At 49.6% G+C, this 15,000-nt stretch overlaps 7 protein-coding genes and 3 non-coding genes; 5 read left to right on the top strand and 5 right to left on the bottom strand.

The window, feature by feature from the left end:
* The window catches only part of CNAG_04602 (hypothetical protein), a 2,607-nt gene extending 451 nt beyond the window's left edge, over window positions 1-2,156 (top strand). The window contains exons 3-4 of the mRNA XM_012196702.1: window positions 82-1,510; window positions 1,568-2,156. Coding sequence (XP_012052092.1) covers window positions 169-1,503 — 1,335 coding nt within the window. The 5' untranslated portion in view covers window positions 82-168 and the 3' untranslated portion in view covers window positions 1,504-1,510; window positions 1,568-2,156. The remainder of the gene's footprint in view (window positions 1-81; window positions 1,511-1,567) is intronic.
* A 57-nt stretch (window positions 2,157-2,213) lies between these two features.
* CNAG_04603 (replication fork protection complex subunit Csm3/Swi3) lies at window positions 2,214-3,816 on the bottom strand. The gene is made up of 3 exons (XM_012196703.1): window positions 3,138-3,816; window positions 2,805-3,003; window positions 2,214-2,704 (listed from the first exon to the last, which is right to left on the bottom strand). The coding sequence occupies exons 1-3, from the start codon at window positions 3,677-3,679 to the stop codon at window positions 2,273-2,275; spliced, it is 1,173 nt and encodes a 390-aa protein (XP_012052093.1). The 5' UTR covers window positions 3,680-3,816; the 3' UTR covers window positions 2,214-2,272.
* Window positions 3,817-3,887: 71 nt separating this feature from the next.
* Window positions 3,888-3,977, top strand: CNAG_10129. The gene has a single exon. It is a non-coding gene; the product is annotated as a tRNA-Arg (tRNA).
* A 274-nt stretch (window positions 3,978-4,251) lies between these two features.
* Window positions 4,252-6,747, top strand: CNAG_04604 (tryptophan-tRNA ligase). XM_012196646.1 has 8 exons: window positions 4,252-4,874; window positions 4,934-5,068; window positions 5,119-5,247; window positions 5,302-5,421; window positions 5,470-5,706; window positions 5,755-5,971; window positions 6,028-6,420; window positions 6,485-6,747. The coding sequence occupies exons 1-8, from the start codon at window positions 4,318-4,320 to the stop codon at window positions 6,620-6,622; spliced, it is 1,926 nt and encodes a 641-aa protein (XP_012052036.1). The 5' UTR covers window positions 4,252-4,317; the 3' UTR covers window positions 6,623-6,747.
* A 161-nt stretch (window positions 6,748-6,908) lies between these two features.
* Window positions 6,909-7,004, top strand: CNAG_10128. Its single transcript has one exon. It is a non-coding gene; the product is annotated as a tRNA-Glu (tRNA).
* Window positions 7,005-7,555: 551 nt separating this feature from the next.
* On the bottom strand, window positions 7,556-7,651 carry CNAG_10127. The gene has a single exon. It is a non-coding gene; the product is annotated as a tRNA-Glu (tRNA).
* Window positions 7,652-7,776: 125 nt separating this feature from the next.
* CNAG_04605 (sterol-4alpha-carboxylate 3-dehydrogenase (decarboxylating)) lies at window positions 7,777-9,659 on the top strand. XM_012196704.1 has 3 exons: window positions 7,777-8,130; window positions 8,191-8,254; window positions 8,348-9,659. The coding sequence occupies exons 1-3, from the start codon at window positions 7,988-7,990 to the stop codon at window positions 9,473-9,475; spliced, it is 1,335 nt and encodes a 444-aa protein (XP_012052094.1). The 5' UTR covers window positions 7,777-7,987; the 3' UTR covers window positions 9,476-9,659.
* CNAG_04606 (hypothetical protein) lies at window positions 9,450-11,447 on the bottom strand. XM_012196645.1 has 3 exons: window positions 11,297-11,447; window positions 11,107-11,212; window positions 9,450-11,057 (listed from the first exon to the last, which is right to left on the bottom strand). The coding sequence occupies exons 1-3, from the start codon at window positions 11,330-11,332 to the stop codon at window positions 9,634-9,636; spliced, it is 1,566 nt and encodes a 521-aa protein (XP_012052035.1). The 5' UTR covers window positions 11,333-11,447; the 3' UTR covers window positions 9,450-9,633.
* Window positions 11,448-11,531: 84 nt separating this feature from the next.
* Window positions 11,532-12,603, bottom strand: CNAG_04607 (hypothetical protein). XM_012196705.1 has 5 exons: window positions 12,300-12,603; window positions 12,125-12,203; window positions 11,994-12,038; window positions 11,920-11,931; window positions 11,532-11,845 (listed from the first exon to the last, which is right to left on the bottom strand). Exons 1-5 carry the CDS (start codon window positions 12,305-12,307, stop codon window positions 11,636-11,638), a joined length of 354 nt encoding a protein of 117 aa, XP_012052095.1. The 5' UTR covers window positions 12,308-12,603; the 3' UTR covers window positions 11,532-11,635.
* Window positions 12,604-12,750: 147 nt separating this feature from the next.
* CNAG_04608 (signal peptidase I) lies at window positions 12,751-14,380 on the bottom strand. XM_012196644.1 has 7 exons: window positions 14,008-14,380; window positions 13,722-13,831; window positions 13,534-13,632; window positions 13,408-13,458; window positions 13,223-13,336; window positions 13,006-13,042; window positions 12,751-12,896 (listed from the first exon to the last, which is right to left on the bottom strand). The coding sequence occupies exons 1-7, from the start codon at window positions 14,053-14,055 to the stop codon at window positions 12,822-12,824; spliced, it is 534 nt and encodes a 177-aa protein (XP_012052034.1). The 5' UTR covers window positions 14,056-14,380; the 3' UTR covers window positions 12,751-12,821.
* Between the last annotated feature and the right edge of the window lie 620 nt (window positions 14,381-15,000).

The raw sequence follows: 15,000 nt of genomic DNA, 5'->3' as shown, positions 1-15,000 counted from the left end.
TCAACGAACCAGATCACATTGTCATACCTTCTCCCTTCTCCCTATGACCAACTGGCGCTGACGATAAACACATGTATGCAGTCACTGCCAACCCCGCAGCTTTGTTTTTTCGCGCACTCAATCACCGGAACGAACCACCCGGTTGCCGATCACCAGATAATATCAAGCATGCTTCCCACCGACTCACCGACATCGTCTCCTACCCCTACCCATGCATCCACACCCATCTCTCCACCTACGCCGCTGGCACTCCCCCCTCTGCTGAATAGCGTCACTTTTAAACGATGGGGTGTACCGCGTAAACCCAAACGTGGTCGCGCGGAGGACGATGCGATGCCAACATTGGCATTGTCTACAACAACACCTGGCCCGGAATGGGGTCGATTCTCATCGACTGATGACTTGATAGATGATCCTATGGATGATACCCGATCAGTGAAAGAAAAAGAGATTGAGAAGGATGCACCCCTTATGCTTGGGGTGGGTGGCAAGGTCCCTACTGTCATCCCTGCTCCTCGACCCATGGTCCGCGCTCGATCGAGTAAAGCCAAGTTTGGTCGCAGAGCCGATCATTCTTCCATGTTTGGTTCGAATGGGCATGTGAACCCCTCATCCTTGTCGTCGCCAGAGTTGTCGCTTGCCAGGACGATGTCACCTACCATCTCCCATTCGCACTCTCACTCCTATTCCCCTTCTGCTTCTGCCGTTGCGTCCGCGTATGTATCCGGCAGTTCCTCCGGTTCCTCGATCTCGCCTTCCATACCAGCCACAGCATCAGCCTCAACCACAGGCCCCGTATCGCCCGATACATACATGGCTGAACCAGCTTCCAAACGAGCTCGCCAACGTTCTTGCTCAACGTCCTCCCAATCCTCCTTGACGGGTCTGCTTGTCGATCAAGATGTTGTGATTGGGAATGGTAGTATAAGCGAGAATGCCGTGGAAGGGTGGGGAGCTGGAGTAGGGGCAGGGGGACTAGGTACACCTCGATCAACAGCGAGGTCAGGACAAGGATATAATTACATTCCCTCTCCGTTGGCTACGGCGCCTGTCACTTCTACATCTAAGTCTTCCCCCCCCCCTCTACCTCCTGTCACCTCTTTCCTTTCCCACCCTCACCCATACTCTCATCAACTTGCCTTTTCACCCGACCAAATAGAAATTGACCTCATCCCCACTGCCGCCCAACTGCAAGCGACAAAATCTCGTGCCGCCCGTGCTCGGGCTCACGCGTTTTGGAGAGACGTGGAAGACTTGGGTACAGAGTTGGGAAATGTACTGCGGTTGGGGTTGGGAAGGGGGTTGAATAGGGGTGTCGGAGGTGTCGGGTTTGGCGGGTCAGGCGTTGGCGGGCAAGGGGGACTAGGAGTAGGAGGACAGAGAAAGCCGAGTAGGTTACGGAGCAGTTTAAGTGTAAGACTGGAAGAGGAGAGTGATCATGAGAAGGAGAAGGAGGATGTAGAGAGGGAAGAGGAGGAGACGATGGATATGGATGAAGATTAGGATTAATGTGAGTCCTTGGGACGTTCTTTTGGCTATCGAACAGGCGGCTGATAGGTTTCTAAAGAAATTTATGATCGAACTCGCTGTCTTTTTGGTTCGGTTTTTCGGCGGCCAGTTCGTGTAACGTAACTGCGTTGTACAGCCAACAAGTTCACGCAAACGAGCAAAGAAAAAAGGAACCGGCAAAAGAAAAACGGCCTTTTTTCTTTGCTTCCATAACTCTTGATGATCCATCAACCCATAACTCACAATTACCAGACAAAGCACAGTGCAACAAGCGACAAACACATGATCAACCAACAACCTCACACACGATACGGCTTTCTTACCATCCCTTTCTCTCTCTACGTCCAGTCTGTATCGTATCACCGTCCCCTTTTTTGTCTTCAGTCTTTTTTTATCGTCTCTGTCTCTACCACATCCGTCTAGTAAAGAAATTGTTTTTTTGTAACAATACTCTTATCGAATGTCCCATGCCCATATCCATTGTGGTAAACCTTGCCTATGACGTATGTCCTATTATCATCTTTTTGTATGACCTTTTCTAGGTGCTGTTAGTACGCATATTCGTCCTTGTTTTTGTTTCGGTTTTAGCCTTGGCGAATCGTATGCATCTGGCCGGTTTTGTACACCCGTGCAAGAGGCAAATGGACAATACCCAACGCTTTATCGACAGGGCCGAGATAATCTGGCGGTCGGTTTGGTTTGATTGGCGATAAATATATACATTGGCCTGACATCACGATCATATCAAGTTAACGCCCCAAAACTAGTCGTACAACCCTCCAAACTCATCTTCTTCTCCTTCCATAGCTTCTATCTCTGCCCCTATCATCGCATCAGTCTTCGCCTCCGCCTCTGCGTCCACTCGCTCAGCCGCAGCAGCGGCCTCAGCCTCCATAATCATCTCTGCCTCCCTCGCCAAGAGGTATTCCATTTCAGGACCATCGTCAGGGTCGTCCTCTAGGTCGGCGGGGTCGAACAATGGTTCTCTTTCGTTGAGATGGGCGGTGGTGGTGTTTGTTGGGACGAGGAAAGGGTTGGAGTTGGAATTGGAAGAGGTGGAACGGGCACGAGAGGGAGAACCAGAGGGAGAAAGGGAACGAGAGCGAGAAGGAGAAGCTCGAGGAGAGTTTGAGAATTCCCGAGGTGATGTAGGCGGGCGTGGGTTGAATGCGTCTTTAAAACCTGACAACGCCGACTGTGCGTGCGCAGGTAGTACAATTAGCCCAAACATAACTCGCGCGTTAACGCAATGGAGAAGGAGAAGAGAGACGTGAAAAAGAATGTAGAAAACCCACCTCCATCCGCCTGGACCTACAAACGGTCTCTGTCCGATGCATCGTATGCGCAAAATCACCTTTGGGAAACATGCCGTGCGCCCACATTTGGTACATGTTCAGCACCTGGCGGAGGTCGTCGGCTTCACGGCCTTTACCCCGTGGTTTGAACTTTTTGGCGGCGCGGCAAAGAGCTGGGATGCCATTTTCGCTGAGGAGGCTGGATAAAGTGGGGATGAATAGGACGGAGGGGACGGGAGGGAAAGGAGAGTAAAAGAGAGCAGTAGGGAAGGGAGAGAAGAGAAGTAGAGTCAGTTAGAGGATTGGGAAAAAGGGAGATTAGCAAGAACCTACCGATCAGCATCGACTTTCGCAATGACCCTCTTTTTCCCAATGGCATCCCCTTCCTCATCATCGTCACCATCATCCCCTCCTATACCAGCTAATGGATCGTGGATAACACTGTTATTCACAAACACCCCATTATTCCATCTTCCTCCCCTTCCACCTCCTGTCGCTCCTGCTGCACCCTCGGGAAACGTCCCGGATCCATTTCCGCCAAAAGCAGAGTCGTCAGCGGGCAGAATATTGACCGCATGTCGAATACGGACAATCCCATTCGTAGCATCTTGCTCCCTTTGTTCTCCCACTCTTATCATCCGCGGTCCCGCTGGAGGGGACGGAGATCGTTCGGAAACATAAACGCTTTGAGCGCTGGAGCCAATCCCTGACGTTTCCCTGCCGCCCGGTTCGTAGCCTGGAGATAGGCCGGGAGAGAAGAAGAGTGGGTTTTCGTTTGGACGCGTCGCGCGTGCGGGTGTAGAAGGGGAGAGGGAGTGAACCGCGCGAGGAGGAGGACGAGGTGGGGAATTGAAGAGGTCGTGGAGATCGGCCATCCTGTCAGTGATTTCTGAAGGGATTAATGTACAGGGATGAAGGAAGATGCGGAAAGAATTAATTACGGACGAAAAGAGAGAAAACGAAAGGGATTGATCACTGTGGAAATTGACGCGACGCGACGCGTTTATAGCAAATGGAAATTTAATTAGCAACAAAGTGTTTGTGCGGAATCTGGAAAAGCTAAAATCTTATAAATATCGTCAAGGGCTTGTGTTGCAGTGGTAGCATTCTAGACTTCGAGGTCGTGAACTGGAGTTTATCTAGCGGTCGCGGGTTCAAATCCCGTCGAGCCTTGACTTTTTGCCTTTTGGCTTTTTTGGTAACTTGATCCTGTAGTTGAGCAGAGCAGTTCAGGTGTGATAGCATTTATCGTACGCCTAATCATAGATTACGCTGGGCTGGGCACTGTGACGAATTGATTCGCCTTCATATGCATCGAGTCATACCTGTTGTTGGCTTAATCGCCATGATGGAAAAGACGACTCGAAAGGAAGGTCAGAAATGCCACGTCACGACTTGTCTGTTATTATTATTATTATTATCCCACCACCACCACCAGCCACCACTACTCGTACTCGATACATGGGCGTCTTGCGGTAATTCTCAGCCAGATCTTTTACCTTCCCACCCCTGCATGCCCCCACCCCATCGCCTCCTCAAGGCCCTTTCTTTCTCCTCCAATCTCACACGTCGCACATACACCACAAAGAAGCCGAAACCCACAATGCAGACCCCAGACCAGCCTTCCAAGTCTGGCGCAATGACTCCAGGCACTATCGCAAAACAGCTCTCCATGCTTGATCTCCCTGCTCCCACAGGACTCAAACTCTCCACCTCCAACCTGCAGTCATCGGCCAATCCCGACTCTGCCCTTTCTCCCTTTTCCGATGCGACTACCGATACTGGGGACATCTCCGGTCCAGAGCCTGAGGCTATCGTCCAAGCCAGACACAAGGCTCGTTCCGAATCCATGTCTAAACAACTTTCTGAAAGGCTCGCCCAGATGAAGTTGCCTCAGCCTGAAAGGATCTTCGGTCCCGAAGAAGGCGGAAGCTCTGCTTCTAGGGAGGACAATGGTGGCAAGCAGGGCGTCAGTGCCGATGACTGGGAAAAGGTCAAACTCGCGGATGAGGTGCCTGAGGCAGTCAAGGAGCCCAAGAGGATGACTCATTCGAGACATACCAGCAGGGCGTAAGCCATTTTTTTTCTTTTTTGAAAGGGCGAATGAAGTCATACTGATCTGCACTCAGCGAGCCCGCTCTTCCCAGAACACCTACCATCCCTGAAGCTGAGGAAATTAGCGCTCCTGTCACAGTCAAGGAGCAGAAGATTACTCCTTTTGATGTTGAAGGCGGTGTAGATGCTTCTGGAAGGGAGCTTGCCATGTAAGCATCCTTTTCAATAGGTTTTTTACTCGTCGCTAATATCTTTCCAGTGACTACGAGAAAATTACAAAACGATTTGGCGCTACCCTCATCTCCCAAGAATTGCTCGAGCGATTTGAGAGACTCACTGGTCAGAAGCCTCATCCTCTCTTGAGACGAGGTACCTTCTATTCTCATCGGTCAGTTCATTCTCTTGTTCTCAAGCCAGATGCGATAACTAATTATTATGGCAGAGATTTCAACTTGATCCTCGATCGATACGAAAGGGGACAACCCTTCTACCTTTACACTGGTCGAGGACCCAGTAGTGACTCCATGCACATGGGCCACCTTGTCCCCTTCATGTTCACTGCGTAAGTTCCATCGTCTTCATCTCGGTGCGTGACTAATGAAGGTACAAGCTATTTGCAACGAGTCTTCAACGTCCCCCTCGTCATCCAGATCACTGACGATGAAAAATACCTCCTTGAACGAGACGCCAAGAAGCAGCAAGAGCTCATGAAGAAGATCAAGGCCAAGAAACCTCTTGATCTCCTCCGATACTACAAGAAGATGGGCCAGGACAACATCAAGGACATCATTGCTTGTGGTGTCATCCCTGAGAAGACTTTTATCTTCTCCGACTTGAACACTGTCAGGTATGTCGCAACTTCCCCTACAGTAGAACCCTTCTAACCAGACTACAGTGGTGTCTTCTACGAGAACGTCAACCTCATCTCCAAGACCATCACTCTCAGCCAAAGCAGAAACATTTTCGGCTTCAGCGACTCTGACAACGTCGGCATGTTCCACTTTGCCGCCGTTCAAGCAACCCCTTCCTTCTGCAACTCTTTCCCTCAAATCTTTGGTACGCGCGATGACATTCCCGCTTTGATCCCTTGTGCCATCGATCAGGACCCTTACGTGAGTACTCTTTCACCTCTTACTTCCAAATGAGCTCAGCTGAACGTTCATTCAAGTTCCTCCTCACCCGAGACTCTGCCGACCGATTGGGCTACAAGAAACCTGCTCTCCTTCACGCCAAATTCCTCCCAGCCCTCCAAGGTGCCGGTACCAAGATGTCCGCCTCCAAGGAAAACACCGCGATCTTCATGACCGACGACGCTAAAAAGATCGCCAAGAAAATCAAGTCCCACGCCTTCTCCGGTGGTGGTGCAACAAAGGAAGACCACGAAAAGTATGGCGGTAACCCCGATGTGGATATCGCGTATCAATACTTGAGTTTCTTTGAGGAGGATGATGCCAAGATGGAGAAGCTGGCGAGTGAGTATAGGAGGGGTACTCTGAGTACTAGAGAGATGAAGGAGGCTTGTATTGAGAAGCTCCAGGAGGTTGTCGGCGAGTTCCAAAAGGTTTGTCTTTTCATTGCTCTTCCTTCCTTCCGTACCATGGCTAAACTTTTTTTCTTCTTTCTAGAACCGAGCCGCCGTCACCGACGAAGTCCTCCAATACTTCCAAGACCCCGCTAGAAAGATCGACCCCCGACCAAAGGCCAAGGTGACGTCTGAGCCTGCTCCTGCTGCTACCTCTGTTCCCGGCGTCGGTGCTGTGTAGTTCTCTTCATTTTTTTCCCTTTATTTTGTTTAGATTAGAGATGAGATGATATCATAGTATTTGAGACTTTTCTACGGTGTAGTGGCAAAAGGTCAATAAACATGCATGTCTTTTCCTGCTAATGTACGTTGGTAAATGGAAATGGGCGCAGCGCTTTGTAAATTCAGGACCATCGCAGGCGCTGCCTTGTTCAATAAGAATAACATTGGTGAGTATTAATGTATCCTGTCCTCACGACCGCATGATGCTGTTTATAAGCCTTATACCTAACTACATTTCAATAATATCTTCATTAGTATAACGGTTAGTATAACCGCTTCTCAGTATCTGGTTCTTCTAGTTCTGTTCGCGGTAGACCAGGGTTCAACTCCCTGATGGAGAATTACTTTTTATACTTTTTCCAGGCCTTTGCATGATGTATACCTTCAACCGAATGAATTTGAGATTGAGAAGATTTTCTTGCGAGCATATGAAGTACTTTCCCTTCTCGAAGAAGGGAGGTTTCCCACGATGTCAGACGCGGCTTTTCAATGTTTTCTCGATCGTTGTGTTCTCTCTTCCGACGGGTTAATCCGTTTGCTGCTTCGTTAATGGAACTTGTGCTCTCAACAGGTTACGTTACTTTGTTACTATCTTTCTCTCTGTCGGCTGTCGATCTCTTCTCAGTGCTTCTTGGCCAACGGCTGATTCTCAAACTTACAGCTATATAATTATTTATCCCTGCCGCGACGGTACGTGAAAAAAACAGTTACCAAAAGTGGAGGCCGCATCTGAGCACCGTGAGAAATTCACATTTCAGCGAGTATTTTTTTCCGAAATCGGAAATAAAAATTGCTGCTGTTTTTCGCTCTCAAAAAGCTCTTTTGCTCTTACACAACTTTGCATATTTATGCATATACACTCTATAGAGTCAATAAAAAGCGTAAAAAGTAATTCTCCATCAGGGAGTTGAACCCTGGTCTACCGCGAACAGAACTAGCATAACTAGATACTGAGAAGCGGTTATACTAACCGTTATACTAATGAAGACGCTTATTGAAATCTTGCAAAAGAAAACCAATATGGGTAACATCTGTAGCCTTCAGATCTACCATTTATCAAGGAATACAGCGAGATACGGAAGTTGATCGTATGTAGATGGGAACATGAGCCGGAGGAAACGGTCTATATAATCGACCAGACGTAGGCCGAAGGCAGACACGCCCCTATGTGTTACATAAGACCAACCTGGATTACGTAACTGTCCTGTCGTGCCATACATCCACCTCGCGTGCTGCCCATCGCCAGGAAAGGAACTGGATTGGATTCACCTCTTTCCCTCTCAACTATTCTTTCATTACTTTTTCCCCACCACCAGGAAAAAACATGTCCAACTCGCCGCCTACGTTCGAATCGTACCTCGTTGTTGGTGGATGCGGATTTCTCGGTAGACATATCGTCGAGCAGCTCTTGGGTAGAGGAGAGACGCAGGTCTCGGTGTTTGACATTGTCCAGAGACACTTTGACTCGTGAGTTGTCGGCCATTTATCAGAGTATCGAATAAGATGTGGTATTGATGGGATGGGTAGGAATGTCAACTTTTACACTGGAGATTTGTCAAACCCCCAAGACGTCGAGAACGCGCTCGTCAAGGTACGTTCTTCCCTCCTCCACGCCCCCTTTCCCCACTTATTACTTCTTGTCACTTTTATGGGCGTGCTAACATCCATTTGTAACTGTATCTAGTCTCGAGCAACAGTAGTCATCCATACTGCTTCCCCTACCCATGGTATGGGCCGCGAGTTGTATGAAAAAGTCAATGTCACCGGTACCCGTACCCTGCTCGACGCCATCCTCTCCCCTTCCTCCACCGTCTCCAAGCTCGTCTATACCTCTTCTGGTGGTGTGATCTACTCTGGCAAGGAGGATATCTGCGATGCCGACGAGAGGTTGGATTATCCTGCTGTCGCGTTGGATGCGTATAACGAAACAAAGGTCGCTGCTGAGAAGATGGTCTTGGAGGCTAACGGGCAAGAAAAAGGAGGTGAGGGCGGGGCCAAGCTGTTGACCTGTGCGATCCGCCCAGCGGGGATTTTCGGTCCGGGTGACAGACAGATGATCTCTGGATTCTACAGTGTCGTGAAAAACGGCCAAACCAAGTGGCAGATTGGCGACAACACCAACTTGGGCGACTTCACCTACGTCGGCAACATTGCCCATGCCCACCTCCTCGCGGCGGACAAACTCGGGTCCGCTTACCCTTATCACGCGCTCCGCGAACCTCTGCCTGCTATTAATAATACGCTCGGTGCTTATCGTATCCCCACTTCGGCCGCTCGGCCTCTCGGGCCGAACGAGCACCCTACGCAGGCGGATTTGTTGGCTGCACAGCGGTTTGAAGGCGGTTGGGTGGATGAGACGGATTTGAGGCCTGTGTTGAGGACAAAGATGGATCAATTCAGTGCGGAAGCGCAAAAGGACGAAGATGAGGAAGGGGAGGGGATCCCGATCGCTGGGCAAGCGTATTTCATCACGAACGGTGAACCTATTTACTTTTGGGACTTTGCCCGGACCATCTGGCGTCAGCTGGGCCACGTCCCCCCTTACACCATCGTTCTCTCCACCATGCTCGGTTTGATCCTTGCTTCTCTTGCCGAGATCTTTAGTAAGCTTTCCGGCAAGGAACCCGGTTTCACGAGGTTCAGGGTCAGCCAAGCTACGCAGCAGAGGTTTTATGATATCGAAAAGGCAAGGAGGCTGTTGGGTTATTCGCCCGTGGTAGGGATGGAGGAAGGGATGAAGACTTGGACGACGTGGTATAAGGGAGAGTTGGAGAGACAGAATGAGGTGCAAGAGTCGGAGAAGACAAAGTAAAACAAACATTTCTTTTCAACGTGATTTTTGGCTTTGGAATTGTCTCTTTTTTTTCTTTGCATGTATGAATACAGCTTGATCATTTTCTACAACTTGTCTCTTGGTTCTTACTCTACAAATTTATACCGTTTTGATAATAATAAAAAAGAAAAGAAAAACTACTCAGCGTCCTCGGCCCATTTATCCAAATCCCATCCATCGACGTCCCCCTTCCCATCCCCTTCCAACCACTCTTCCAGCTCCAAAAACCTGATCTTTCCCACCACCTTTCTCACATCCCCTTTCTCTCTGCTCGCCCACCATTTCGCTTCTACCCTTCCACAGATCTTCTCCCTCATTACCCTCCCCACTTTCTTTTTCCCCTCTTGCATCGTATTCATCCCCATATTGAACAATTCCCCATCGAGGGTTTCGCAGCCGACGATGAAGATTTCAGTGGTAGACGGGAGGGAGAGGACGGTCTCGGCGATATCGTCCGCGAGGGAGATGTAGCTCGTCATGGAATTGGAGTTTTCACCTAGGTAGAATGCCGTTTGCCATGGCCTTTGCGTCTGTGTCTGTATTTGTTCTCGTCCCTTTTCCCATGTCTTCTTCCCATACGCAGCAGGAGGAGGAGGAGGGGTATAAAAAACGATGGACACCTTCTCAATACTAGCCAACGTCCGTTTATGTCGGAAACAGTGTGAATGGGGCTGGTAGTCTTTCACATCATAAGAAAGACCGGTGGGCATGACGATGGTAAGCTCCGATAGAGGAGGGAGGCGGGGGGAGTGGTGGTGAGTGTTGCTTGGGGATGGAGCCCGGGGTGGGGGTTTCCTGTCCTGGTTGGTTTGGCTGGAGGGCGGGGCAAGAGACAGATTGACGCTAGGGTTGCGAGAGTGGTTTCTGTGTGGTATGAGTGAAAACGTAGAGTGATTCCCGTGAAAAGGGGGGGTACTAGTGGTCGTGGAAGAAGCGATGGAAGGTGCGACCTCAAGCGTAGGTACAGAAAGATAGGACGATACGGTCTCGATACCGACGGGCGTAGTCGGCTGCGACGTCTTGTCGGGGAAAGCGAGTGGTAACACCACCAACGGCGTCCTCGCTCCCAGAATCACCAGCTTTTCGATACTCAACTCTTTCAGGAGCGGGCAGCGGTGTGGGTACCTCGGGCAAAACGTCATGTGGTAGTCGAACGCATCGGCTAGGACGATCCTCAGCGTGTGCAGCTTGGGCATGACAGTGTTGAGCGGCGTTGGCGGGCATGCGGTGCCGCTGAGTACTTGGTCTTCATCTTCATCGTCGCCATGTGAATAGAGCGTCACCTGCCGCGTACGTTTCAACAGCCTGTCCTTGAACTTCTTCCTGCCGACAGCGACTTTACCGGTGGCAGCTTCGTGCACGACGGCCGACCCGCGAAAGACCGGGGCAAAGCGCTCGGAAGTGAGGGCGATGTCGCTGTAGAGGAGGTCGCCCGCGAGGTGGAAGAACAGGCGGGAGACGGTGAGGCAGCGGGAGAGGGTGGGGGCGGAGCAAAAGGCGAGGATGCGGGCGAGGACTTGGGTGGGAAGGTGTTCGTCGATGTCTTTTCGGCGGGTGTTGGCTTGGGACGTGTTGGCACTCGCAGGAGACATGGCCAAGAGAGGACATACCTGTGTGGTGGAGATCGAGAGACGACTGTGGCCGGCGTGGCAGGCATACTTCTCTGGGCGCCTGCAGGTTTGTAGAGGACTTGTTTCTTCTGAAATGCAGAGCGTCCTGTTGGGGACAGCCCACAGCATGTCAGCGTTTACCTCTGCACTGCGCACCGAATATACCACGCAGAGGCAGAGTGTGACTTACAGCGAGATTCACAAAGCTGCCTACCGGGGGCGCCATCCTTGTGCTATCTGGAGGATGTACAGGGCATGGATCAGGTGTATTTAGAGAAGAGTGTATATTGAAAAGAACGATGCCATCCTTGTGCTTTACATTTGAATCGCTGTCGACGTGGGCCCCCATCGACGTCGGTCGCTTGTCGACGTGGACTGGAGACATCGCCTCATCCCACCATAGACAATCTCATCTCGGCGGAGGAATACACTCGACTGTGCCGCAGTATCGACTATGCATTTACAATATACAAACAAAAAACCAAAAAAGAGACATCACTCCTTCGTAAATCCTAATACTTCGTAAATCCTAATATTCTCCCTCGTGCGGTGTTGCTGCCGGCGCCGTCGGCCCTGGTCCACTCCTCCAAACCTTCATCACCAGCCAAAACACGACCACGCCCATCACGATATACGCAATCACACGGTACTGCCGTAAAGCAGAGTTGGCAGCGACGGAGCGAGAGTGGTGGCGCGAGGTGGAGAAGAGGGACGACGCGAATGAGGAGAAGGTGTTGGTCTGTTGTTTTGATAATAGTGAAGAGAGCGGGAGTTAGATCCTTGTCCATTAATAAGAAGAGGGAAGAAACGTACAGTTCTGTCGAGCTAGACATATACCAAATCAGCATCCAGCAGATGCATACACCAAAACAAACGTTACAACTCACCTGATCATTCTGACGATTCGCATCGTCCAGAATATCGATCGTCACCTACATTTCGCACAATCCCAAGCATCAGCCAATCCATCTTTTCGCACCCTGCACTCCACGGGACGCAGACGCAGACATAGACGTACCGACCGAAGAGATTTGATTTTACTATGCAGAGAATTCAACTCTTCCTCATTCTGGTTCTCTAACGTTTGGTCTGTCGCGCTGTTCAACCCGGGCCCGCCGCGCTTGTCAGCTCTTGTCTTTCTTTGTTTCCTCACGTTTACGATCTCGGGATGGGAATGGGCAATTCGGGCTGACCTTGGCATGGTAGATCGGTAAGGGTATTTGGGGATTTGGGCTGGTAGCTGATATATGAGCTGGTCGCTGAATTGGTAGCAGCGCGTTGGTTAGCTGGATGATCGCTAGTCGTCGTTTCCTTTTTCCCTCTTTCCTGGGGATATGAATACTCTTTTTGGCCCAATCCGGCACAAAATGAGATATTGTAGGATAATATGGATATGAATGTAAAATGTAGATGATAAGACGAAAAGGTGTATCTCTCAAAATAAAACCAAAAGACAAAAATATCGACGCAAAGCGTTTTGAGGCCGCGTTAAGGTCGGACCAGCAACAAACGCCAAGTTGAATTGCAAAACCCAAAAACACGTTATCGCCAACGTTACCTCTTTGCATATAGTAACTTTTATGAATATTCCCCCCCTCGGCCTTGTCCCAATAGACACTGCACGTGCATAGTCCTTCAGAAACTCTGGAAAAAAAGACATATAATGCATATATGATACAAAACCCCTCACGTTCATCTACCAGATTCAAGCACTCCTATTGCTCTTGCTGGACGAGCATGACTAAACCGATGGTACCCAACAGCGCATATTTGAGTTGCGGAAAATCGTTCTAAAGTTTCGTTATTTCAATATAAAAACCATAATTAGCTATTTCACATCTGGTCCTGATAGAGGGTGAAGAGGTTGGAATAAAGAGAGTGGAGGACTGTTGGACTCACCATGGCAATCGTTACGTAGCCGACGTATGGCAGGAACCTGACACGAGTTTCTTGGGTTAGCTCACTTTCCCCTTCATCCTGACACTCATCCACATCGTGCCACACCACATTTCCACGGCAGAACAGGTACAACTGTGGTTCACGAAAGCACGGAAAAGCAGCACTTGCTAGGTGATAGCCGGAACTGCGATATCAGAGAATGGACAAAGCCACTCACCCTCGAACTTTACCGATAATATGCCGACGTTCAATCCATTGAAGACCGTTGTAGAGCACGATATCATCTCCTGGGTTGTTGTCGCCTTTTGTGAGGAGAAGTTGGGTTGTGTTTCTGTTTTTTTAGGGGGGAAAGTGGGTGTAAGATGGTTTGTATAAAATAAGAGAAAAAGAGAAAAAACTAACGTGATGTGCGACTCTATTACTCGATGGACTATCGGTATCTCACTCCCCGGGCTACATCACCAAAGTTTACATCCTATCAGCTCACCACTCGAGAACGACCAAAAGGAGAAGAAGACAGGGACGTACACTTTGTAAACAGTGATATCCCCAACTTCATACGGCACATCCGCAGGGTTCATGAGAAACAGGATATCACCCCTGTAAAACGCTGGTTCCATCGATCCTCTACATTATATGATACATCGCATTTTCCCCCCTGTATCAGCCCCACCCACCCTCTAAAAAGAAAGTGCGAGAAAGATGACGAGACGTACGACAGGACAACGACGATGGGACTTTCGGAATTCGTAAACAGACAGAGGCCTTTCCACATCATAAGCCCCGAGGCTACTACCGTTAACAGATTGAGTGCTTGGAAAAGCATCTAATTTCCCCCGCGATCATCCATTGCAAAGACGTGCGGATGGCAAGAGAGGGGAGAGAACGCCGCACACACATAGACACACAAAGGGAGCGAGCGAGAGAGTGAGTGAGAGTGCGAGTAAGAGTTAAACCTATCAGCAAGATAACATACACCAGCACCTTAGTGTGAGAACTTACCCCCTGAACGCCCAATTTTCTCATACGCGCTATCTCGGAGGAGAACATTATCGGTCTTTTCTGTTTGGCTTCTGGTTCTTGATTATCAGTCTCTAGTCCTTGGTGTTAATGCCTTTCTTTCGCTAATCCTTCCGCTTCTTATTCCCAGCTGGCGCCCAGTAGATGCGCGAGCGGCGGATGACTGAAGACGTAAAATTATGGAGTGAGGTAAGAGAAAGTGAGTTATGGTTTGTGATTTCGTTGGACCGGACAGCGAGAGGCTGCGTTGGAATGTTTAACATTCCAGATTCCCACGCTTGACGCGTCGACGTGCTTGTCTTTCAGTTCTCAGGTCTACTTCTTTCCGTCTTTTTTTGCGTTATCCACTTGTCCGAAAGCGCCAGATGGCATAAATGGGATAGAACGGGGCAGCCAGCAAGAAGCACAAGAAAGATGGAAGGCGTAGAGTTCAAGGGCATCAGATATCCAGACAATCGGCTTAACTTTAGCGAGTGGCTCATCTGGTACTACTAGACTGCTCAGTCACTGCACGCAATCCGGCTGCATCAAGTTTTTAGGTCGGCATCAAGGCTCAATGGCTGTCAGTAAGCGATGCAGGAATGATGGGAAATGTAAAATCTTGGTAGCAATGATGTAAGGGAAACACCCGAGTATTTTACCCTTGGCTTTGAGATCAAGGTTCTGTGCCACTTATTAGACAACCCCTCCGGTCGGCGGCGGAATGGTTGTCATCGGTCGCACACTATTACCAGCATCCCTCTCCACCTCTTTCTCCTTATTTTTATCTTTACAGCCATTTATTTGGTACACTCAGATAGAGTCCATATTAGCCGAAGCTGAACTTGCACTCCAGTAACTTCTTCCCGTCCTTTCCGCCCATCCTGCGAGTTTTTTCTACACCTCAGTTCAGGATTAAATCTTTTGCTCATCCGCAACTTTAGCTTTGACTGTACCAATTGCTCCTTTTTCCGGGAGTAATGCGCGCCTTAGGAG

This window comes from Cryptococcus neoformans, chromosome 10 (assembly GCF_000149245.1).
Source record: "Cryptococcus neoformans var. grubii H99 chromosome 10, complete sequence".
Taxonomy (NCBI): Eukaryota; Fungi; Basidiomycota; class Tremellomycetes; order Tremellales; family Cryptococcaceae; genus Cryptococcus; species Cryptococcus neoformans.
Note: the sequence above shows the minus strand (reverse complement) of the source record. Positions and strands in the feature narration are given on the sequence as shown.

Bases quoted from the DNA above. Each gene is read 5' to 3' on its own strand.
- CNAG_04603 (XM_012196703.1), bottom strand. From the start codon at position 3,679: ATGGCCGATCTCCACGACCTCTTCAATTCCCCACCTCGTCCTCCTCCT. The intron at 3,004-3,137 runs GTAGGTTCTTGC...CACTTTATCCAG, and splicing joins GCGAAAGTCGATGCTGATCG to CCTCCTCAGCGAAAATGGCA. The intron at 2,705-2,804 runs GTGGGTTTTCTA...GCGCACGCACAG, and splicing joins GTAGGTCCAGGCGGATGGAG to TCGGCGTTGTCAGGTTTTAA.
- CNAG_04604 (XM_012196646.1), top strand. From the start codon at position 4,318: ATGCCCCCACCCCATCGCCTCCTCAAGGCCCTTTCTTTCTCCTCCAAT. The intron at 5,422-5,469 runs GTAAGTTCCATC...TGAAGGTACAAG, and splicing joins GTCCCCTTCATGTTCACTGC to CTATTTGCAACGAGTCTTCA. The intron at 5,707-5,754 runs GTATGTCGCAAC...ACCAGACTACAG, and splicing joins TCCGACTTGAACACTGTCAG to TGGTGTCTTCTACGAGAACG.
- CNAG_04605 (XM_012196704.1), top strand. From the start codon at position 7,988: ATGTCCAACTCGCCGCCTACGTTCGAATCGTACCTCGTTGTTGGTGGA. The intron at 8,131-8,190 runs GTGAGTTGTCGG...TGGGATGGGTAG, and splicing joins GTCCAGAGACACTTTGACTC to GAATGTCAACTTTTACACTG. The intron at 8,255-8,347 runs GTACGTTCTTCC...AACTGTATCTAG, and splicing joins TCGAGAACGCGCTCGTCAAG to TCTCGAGCAACAGTAGTCAT.
- CNAG_04606 (XM_012196645.1), bottom strand. From the start codon at position 11,332: ATGGCGCCCCCGGTAGGCAGCTTTGTGAATCTCGCT. The intron at 11,213-11,296 runs GTAAGTCACACT...TGTCCCCAACAG, and splicing joins GCAGCTTTGTGAATCTCGCT to GACGCTCTGCATTTCAGAAG. The intron at 11,058-11,106 runs GTATGTCCTCTC...ACACGTCCCAAG, and splicing joins TCTCGATCTCCACCACACAG to CCAACACCCGCCGAAAAGAC.
- CNAG_04607 (XM_012196705.1), bottom strand. The intron at 12,039-12,124 runs GTACGTCTATGT...TGCGAAATGTAG, and splicing joins AAATCAAATCTCTTCGGTCG to GTGACGATCGATATTCTGGA.
- CNAG_04608 (XM_012196644.1), bottom strand. From the start codon at position 14,055: ATGTTCTCCTCCGAGATAGCGCGTATGAGAAAATTGGGCGTTCAGGGG. The intron at 13,832-14,007 runs GTAAGTTCTCAC...GGGGGAAATTAG, and splicing joins GAAAATTGGGCGTTCAGGGG to ATGCTTTTCCAAGCACTCAA. The intron at 13,337-13,407 runs GTTAGTTTTTTC...CTAAAAAAACAG, and splicing joins GTAATAGAGTCGCACATCAC to AAACACAACCCAACTTCTCC.